This window comes from Bos mutus, chromosome 7 (assembly GCF_027580195.1).
Source record: "Bos mutus isolate GX-2022 chromosome 7, NWIPB_WYAK_1.1, whole genome shotgun sequence".
In the NCBI taxonomy this organism is placed as follows: Eukaryota; Metazoa; Chordata; class Mammalia; order Artiodactyla; family Bovidae; genus Bos; species Bos mutus.
In genome coordinates this window covers 78,934,532-78,942,023 of record NC_091623.1, presented here as the reverse complement: position 1 = coordinate 78,942,023, position 7,492 = coordinate 78,934,532, and the positions used below count along the sequence as shown (strand labels likewise).

Sequence of the window (7,492 nt, the reverse complement as noted above, 5' to 3'; positions counted from 1 at the left end):
GTTAGGGAGAGCTCCAGGGCCTTCCATTTAGCCCTTACTCCTTAAGTCCGGCCAATGTCAAAACTGTGCCCTTGATGGAGCAACAGCAACTCTACATATAACCAACCATAAGGTTTCAGGATACCACTGACCCTTGCATGAGACAAGTTGCACTCAAAACTGTTTTTTAAAAATTTGTTCTATGCGCATGTCACATATTCAAAAAAGACTAAACATCCCATTTTAAACAATTAAATACATAATCATTACACTTTTTTAATGTTCCGTTGTGTATCACTCAGAACCCTCTCACACACACATATACTTTTTTGGAAACACTGACCTAGTATGTGCCCCAGTCATCTCATCTTTATCACACTTGTTGTAATTGTGTATTTCAGTGTCCACTCTTCCCACTAGACTGAAGAGCTGAGTCTCCCTGTCCTAAGCACCAAACGCTGGACTCCCCGTGGACCATACACTGAAAATAAGGATCTAAACAATCCCTTCGTCCCATTCAGCTCAGGCTGTCCACAAGCCCATGAGTTCTGGCTGGCTGATGCTGAGCAACCGTTTCACCTTTTGTAGCCCCCGCTTTCACCGCTGCAAAATAGGAGCTATCGCACCTGCCAGGTCGTGTAGGTACGAGAAGTCGAGTCACGGCTGTGAAAGTAGCGGAGCACTACAGAAATTACTAATATTACTAACATTCACTCATCCATTTAACAGCCAGTTTTGAAGCGCACAGGGCCGTGCAGCACGGTTACTACAGCGCACACCCGCTCCTGGCGCAGGTCTCATCCGCGGAATCCCGAAATGAGGAGGGCGTTTCCTCACCAGATTTACTCTCCCGCAGAACTCCGGGTAGTGACCTTATGCAAAATGGCGCAGGCGGCCTCGGGGGCTAGTGCGGCGGCGCGGACTCCGTGTGCCCTCTGACCTGCTGGCAGCGGTGGAGGGGGAGCCGGGCGCCGCCATATTGGCTGTTGTCCTGTGTGGGGAGCGGCGGCGGCGGCGAGAGTGGAGCAAGGGAGCGGCGCGAGAAGCAGCATGACTCGGAGGCGGAGCAGGCCGAGCGGCGGCGCGGGCCGGCGCGAGCGGGCGCGGGCCACGGGGCCGCAGAAGCCCCAGGCGCCGGAGCCCCCACCGCCGCCGAGCCTGGAAGCGGGAGCGGGTGCAGGGCCCCCGGAGGCGCCGGCGGAGCCCTACCGCGACGACCCCAGGGAGGAGGACGAGCCCAAGCTGGCGCCTGGTCCCCAGGTAGGAGCGAGCGAAGCCAGTCTGCCTGCTCGGGTTCTTTCACCTCCCCGGAGTGGGGCTGGGACGGGCTTGGGGATGGACCATTCCCGGCTGGGACCAGAACCTTAACCCTGAGGGCCAGAGCTGAGGCTTTCTCCCCCAAGGCGGGAGTGAGCCTGGACCCTTTGGTCCAAAGCCGAGGCACGGCCCGTCCGGTTCTGAGTGAGACCAGCCTCTCTGCCCTCTCCCGCCGCCTCCGGGATACATTCTGGCCGCACACCCACTAGGACGGCTCTCCAGTTTTAAGGCCACAGCTTAGCTCTGTGCCCTTCACCTTCCCTGGGCCCACCTGCTCCCCACCCACCCACAGGCCACGTCGGGGCTGTGGGCCCTGGAAGGCTGCAGCCTGTTCCTCTCCACCCCCTCGGGAGCAGCTCCACCCCTTCCCCTCGCTGCTCTCTCAGCAGCTGTGCCCCCAGCATCTGTCTCCAGGGCGTCCCCCCCAACCCCGCCCCGCCTTGCCCAGCTGAGCAGTTGAAGCAGACAGCCAGGCTGCCTAGAAGACTTATTTGGTGGGGCTTCTGTGCTGAGTTGGAAACCCAGCAAAGCCTGCTCTTTCTCCCCACTATACCCCTGACCCACGAGGCAGCCCACCCAAACCCTCAGATCCCTGGGTTTGGCGAGTCCTGCTGAAAGTGAGCAGTAGGAGGACTCTCCAAGGCTTCCAGCTTGCCACCTGGAAGAAGGTCACTTTCTTTTGAGCAAAGGAGATAATAGGAGGTACCCTGCCAGTGTTCACTGCGAAGCTGGGGTGGCATGAGCCACAGTTGCTCTGGGAGGGTTGTGGCACCTGGGGCTGGGTGGCTCGCCCTAAGCTTGCTCTGACAAAAGAGTTTTGAGTTGGTTTTTTGGATGAGTCTGCCGAGGAAGGCAGGCTCCTGCAGGAGTCTTGGAGGGTCGGATGCAGCGCCGGATGAGGATGAGGCGTGGCGGAAGATGCGTTTGGCTCTGCAGACACTGCATCGGGCAGCAGGGGACTCTGGGAGGCTGGTGCAGCCAGAAGGCATGGCTCTTGACAGCCTTCTAGTAGAATCTCTGGAATTGTGCATGTGAGTGGGGACGCTGTTTGGGGTACCATTCCCAGAAAACCTTTCCTGACCTCCCCAGCTGTGTGAGGTGCCCCTCTGTCCCAAAGCCCCCGTGCTCTTCTCTGATAGCACTCCCCATTCTACAATGACATAGTCTGTTGATGTGTCTGTTCCCCCCACTGAACTGTGAACTCCGCAGGGGCACAAATCATGCTGTCTGTCCCCAGCCCTCCACACGTAGCCCTGGGCCTTGCTGACACAGAGTAGGAATAATTAGGTGAATGAGAGAGAATGAATCCGTTGAGAACCTGAAATTACTGTAACCCAGTTTTTATACTGTCTCCTTTGTGTCTCAGATCATAGTAAGATTTTTAATTAATGAAGATGTCACCACTTACTGAGTGTGAGAAGCCCCCACTTCATCCCCATCCCCTACCCTGGGCTGAGACTGTTTCCAAAGGACTCCTCAAGTTGAGAACTCAAGTTGGACCCCACCCTTGCCTAGTTTAACTTCCCACCCTGAAGCTGTTTCCCCCTCTAGCCTTCTCTGGGCCCCTGGGAGTGCTGTTCTCCAGAAGAGGAAGGTAGGGGAAGGGAGGGTCAGGGAGCTGTTGTCTTCTCTTGTTTACCATTCAGGGTCCCCTGCCACTTAACCAGCCTATAGTATTCATGGCCAGAAAGTTTGGTTGATGGCATAACCATTTGGTTTTTATTTAGGTCACAGTTTTAACATGATAGATTCCTACCTGTTCCACTGCTTAACCTTTCAGTTAATTCATTTATTCACGCTAGGCATTTTAAATACCTTCTTGGCACCCCTGTGTTCTCCTCAGCATTTAGCGGGAATGTGATGAGTTAACCATTGATATAATTATTAGTCTGCTTTTGCTTTGTAAACTCTTTAAAGTGTAGGAACCAAGTCAGTCACTATTGTACCACTAAGCCTGGTGATTGATAAATTCTAGTGAATGAAGATATAAATACTATTAATCCCATTTTTCAGACAAAGAAACAGAGACTCAGAGAAACTAAACATTTACTCAAATAACTCCTACTATAGGTACACCTACCACCACCCCATAAAGTACCTTCTTATGTACTGTGGGGTATTTAGCAAGACTATTTTTTTAACTCTAGCTGAAATAGGTGAAACAAACGAACAAACTTCTGACTGAGCCCTGTTTTTGCTGGGGAAGGGGGTTCTGGGTGCCAGAAGCAGAGCTTTGTGCCTTGGTGAAAAGCTCCTGCTGAAAGAATTGGGGTCAGTGCTTGCTCTGCCCGCAGGCGTACCTTTGGCGAGGACCTCTGGCTCCCACCACCACTTAGCCCCCTGTCTCAAGCACTTAGAGTGGGTGAGTAAGGTGAAAGTCAGTGTCGAATGCCACACTGAAGCCAAAGCTGGAGAATGGGATCACTTTCAGTCTACACACAGGGTTTAATGCCCCAAGTCACATGTTTTGTTTCTTTTTTTGTTTTCATTTGAGCCAGTATTTTTAAAAATCAATTTCCCACAAAACTGGATTTGTGCCATCTGCTGCTAAAAATCTGGTACTGCTAGGCCCACGTTTCCAGAAGTTAGTCATCTGCAGTCTCCGGGAAGTGTCTGCCCTCTTCATCATATGAAGGACACCTGATCTGTGCCAGGCCCTGGGCTAGCTGGTATACAGAAGTGAATCAACTGTGGACCCTCCTCACAAGGGGCTCATTTGGTCGAGAGAACATGTATATAGTAGTCATGGTAAGGCTAGAAGAGCATTGCTTTCTCTGAGTTAAGGCTCATAGGCCTCTCTGGTTCCATCCAATCTCCTTTGCTTATTTTCATATTTAAATGCAAGACCTTGAACTTAATTGGAATCCCAAAAGCCCTTTCTTCTAATTGTTTAGGCCCCTAAACAACATTGATGCATTCACTAAAAACCCAAATCCTCGTTTGTTTGTTTTCCCCACGAGAAGACTAAAATAGTTATAGCCTTCTTGGTGAAGGTGGCGGGAGTGGGGGACGAATTACAAAGCAGTTGAAGGAGGCAGAGAGACATAGTATTGAATCTTACAGACTTGGGGTGAGCTTCCTGCTCAGTCTCCTGGCTTTGTTACTCCAGGCATGTTTCTTCCCGTCTTTAAGGCTTACGCAGCTTCACAAGAGAATGTGGAGCAGCCTGCATAGCATCTAGTGCTCCTCATGCCAGAGCTAGAATTGGATATGGCATGTGGCAGGAGCCATTTGGCCATCCAAAGCCTGTGTGTTCTCACCTGCCGGCTCTGCTGGCTGTTTCTAGTTCTCTTGGGCCACTCAGCTTGCAGTCCAGGTGCACACTCACTCAGTAAACCCCCAGGAGACTCGCTGGACTATAAACTGGCGTTGGTGGGGGTTGAGCGCATCCTGTCCTTCCTGTCTCTCCTCTGCAGCTTCCCGTGGGACTTTGCCCAGCCTAGTTTAGAGGAACTCTAGAGACCTGGCTCCACCACTGCTCAGAGTTAAACCTACTCCCTCATGGGACAGGAGCAGATGACAGTATCTTTATTAAAATCATCTCATTATATTGAATCCACTCAGCAGGTATTAACAACCTCTGTGCCAAGGCCTTTATTCAGAGCACACAGATGAACGAGATAATCCCTCTACTGCCCACCTAGCCATTTTAAATGCAGGTAGGAGGAAATAATGCTGAGTAGAGATCCCTGTCACCTCTGGTCCTTTGTAAACCAATAGAGCTTCACTATGTAGAAATGCCAAAAGACCTTTGAAGATTAAAACATACTTCCTAAAATTTTAAATTTCCTTAAAATTTCCCAGAACTATTAAGTTTAATATATGTTAGATGTACAATTAATATCCTAATACCTTCACTTACTAAGCCTAGAATTTTGTGAGCTTGGGCTATGTTTTTAATTCATTTCTGGAGTATTTATTGCACATGGTTCTTATGTGTTCAATGAGTGGCTGTTAAAAGAAACGTTAGGTTTCTGGCACCTTATTCTTAGTGCCTGCACTGCTAGGCCAGGCTGGCATTCACTCATTCATTCAGGCCCGTTACACACGCACTATGCCCAGCCTTCCTCTCACCTAACCTGCTGTTCACTTATTCTACCAACACTAATAGACTCCTGGTCTGTGCTGGGTCCTGGGCTAGCTGGTAATATAGAAGTGAATCAGACATGGTCTCTCCCCACAGGGGCTCCTGGTCTAAAGAACATATATGTAATAATTACAGTTAAGCTAGAGGAGCATCACTTCCTCTAAGTTGAGTCAAATTCTAGATCCTGGTACACACCTTTAGAAGTGTTTTCAGCCTTTTGTTTGGTTTTCTGTGTATAAAATGACAGTGATACTGGACTCAAACTAGGGTTCAGCAGGCACTGCATGTCAAGCACTGAACACATGTAGTAGCTATGATTAGTATAGTGCTTTGTTTTGAGGATGCACAGATGTGATAGCCTAGAAAGGCTTCTTGGAGCTGAGGCTTCGAGGTCAAGTAGAAGGTCCTCCAGAGAAGGTGAGACAAAGCGTCTAGGCAAAGCAAGCAGTGTAGACAAAGACCCAGAGTCCAGAACTGCCCAACTCATGGAGAGTGGCGAGAAGTCTGACTGGAGAGTTTAGTAGGTTTGGGCTTTAATCTATAGGCTATGAGGAGTCAACAAAAGATGTGGCAAAGTGAATGAGAGCGTGGGAGGAAGTAATTTTCAGTAGAAGAAGCAACTGTGATTGCTTGATTCTACCTCTCTCTCACCCCAACCTAACTAATGATCAGATCCCCTGTGCTTTGCTAGACCCTATCCCAGACCTAGAGTCTCTGGGTCTGGAGCCCAGGAACCTGTTCTTAAATTGCCTCAGATGATTTCTGATATGTGGCTGGGTCTGGGAACTGTTTAACTGAGCATGCCATGGGGATCTCTATGGAGGCCTAGAGTATTCTTTAAAGAATGGAGCTTCCTGGAGAAAGAGCTTTTCCCTAAGCAGAAGAAGAAGCAGCCTTAGTTTTTAAAGAAAAAGCAAACTTTTTCCAGTTTGCCATTTGTCCATATTCTCCAACTGCTAATCTTTCTTTGTGTATCAAAACATGTGCTGCCATCTCTGCTGAACAATTGGGATGCAGTGACTCATGGGATACAGGCCCTGCCCTTGAAAAGCTCACAGTGCTATGGAGAAGACAGATTTTGACAATCGGAGTACACGTGATAACCTCTGTTTAGGAGACATGTAAAAAAAGTGTTAGGGCATCCCCTAACACAGAGCAAAGCACAGTTTATTTTGCCTGTAGACTTAAGGGAATATAATACCCAAACTGAGCCTCAATAGGAAGAGGCAAAGAGGACAGTGTGAGTGAAGATACATTTGATGAATTGGGGAAAGGGAATGAATATTGTGGAAAGGAGTGGTTCTTGGTTCTTCGTGGTGGAATATGCAGAGCAGAAAAGAACTGAGGAGAAGAATGCTTGTGTCCTCGGAAGGACCCTGTGTTTGCACCTTTCAGTTCTGTGCCCATGTTCCCACCCTCATCCTTCCAAGTGCAAGATGGATGAACATGGTGCTGTCCTATAGGCCACCTCTCCTTTATTCCCTCCCCAAGACTCTTAGCTATCCAGCTCCCTTTGTGGTTTCCCCCGCCATTCTGAAGTGAATAGATATAGAGAAATTAAGGCAGAAAGAAGGGCCTAGAAATATTGAAGGTTCTTATTACGAAGTTGTAGCCAGAGAACATGGACTGGGGGGGTTAAAGAGACCTTGAAGGTCATCTGTCTAGTCTTCTGTCCTGTGCTTCAAGTAATAACTTTGGATTGGGCAAGTCTCACTTAGTAAGTTTCCCTGTCATTTCTTCCAGGACAGAAGAGGAAAGAAACTAACGGGTATTGAGCACCTACTGTGTGCCAGGCCCAGGCCAGGTACTTTACATAATTTATTTCCTTCTGTCCTCACGACTCTGTGAAGTATGGTTTTATTCTCATTTCATAAATGAGGAAATTGAGGCTCAAAGAAATTCAGTAATAATCCAAGATCATACTGAAAATGGCAAAACTTGGATTTGAACTCAACAGTCTGTCTTCAAAGGTCATTCTCTTCATCCATGAGAACTCTGTTGCCATTACAGAGTAGTCGGTAATAAGGTTTGCCTGAGATTCCAGGTAAATAAGCAGGAGCTTAGGCCTTCCCATGACTGATTGCACCCAGGAAACAGGTTCAACAGGTG

General features: G+C 48.9%; 1 protein-coding gene across 10 annotated transcripts in view; it reads left to right on the top strand.

Annotated features, from left to right (window-relative positions):
* Nucleotides 1–921: 921 nt before the first annotated feature.
* FAM193B (family with sequence similarity 193 member B) overlaps nucleotides 922–7,492 on the top strand; it is a 30,839-nt gene continuing 24,268 nt past the window's right edge. For 3 of the 10 annotated variants that reach the window (XM_070374151.1, XM_014481080.2, XM_070374150.1), the window contains exon 1: nucleotides 923–1,239. In XM_070374151.1, coding sequence (XP_070230252.1) covers nucleotides 1,030–1,239 — 210 coding nt within the window. In that variant the 5' untranslated portion in view covers nucleotides 923–1,029. Of the gene's footprint in view, nucleotides 2,328–7,126; nucleotides 7,188–7,492 lie in introns of all 10 variants that reach the window. The other 7 variants (XM_070374156.1, XM_070374155.1, XM_070374153.1 and 4 more) reach the window with 7 other exon arrangements.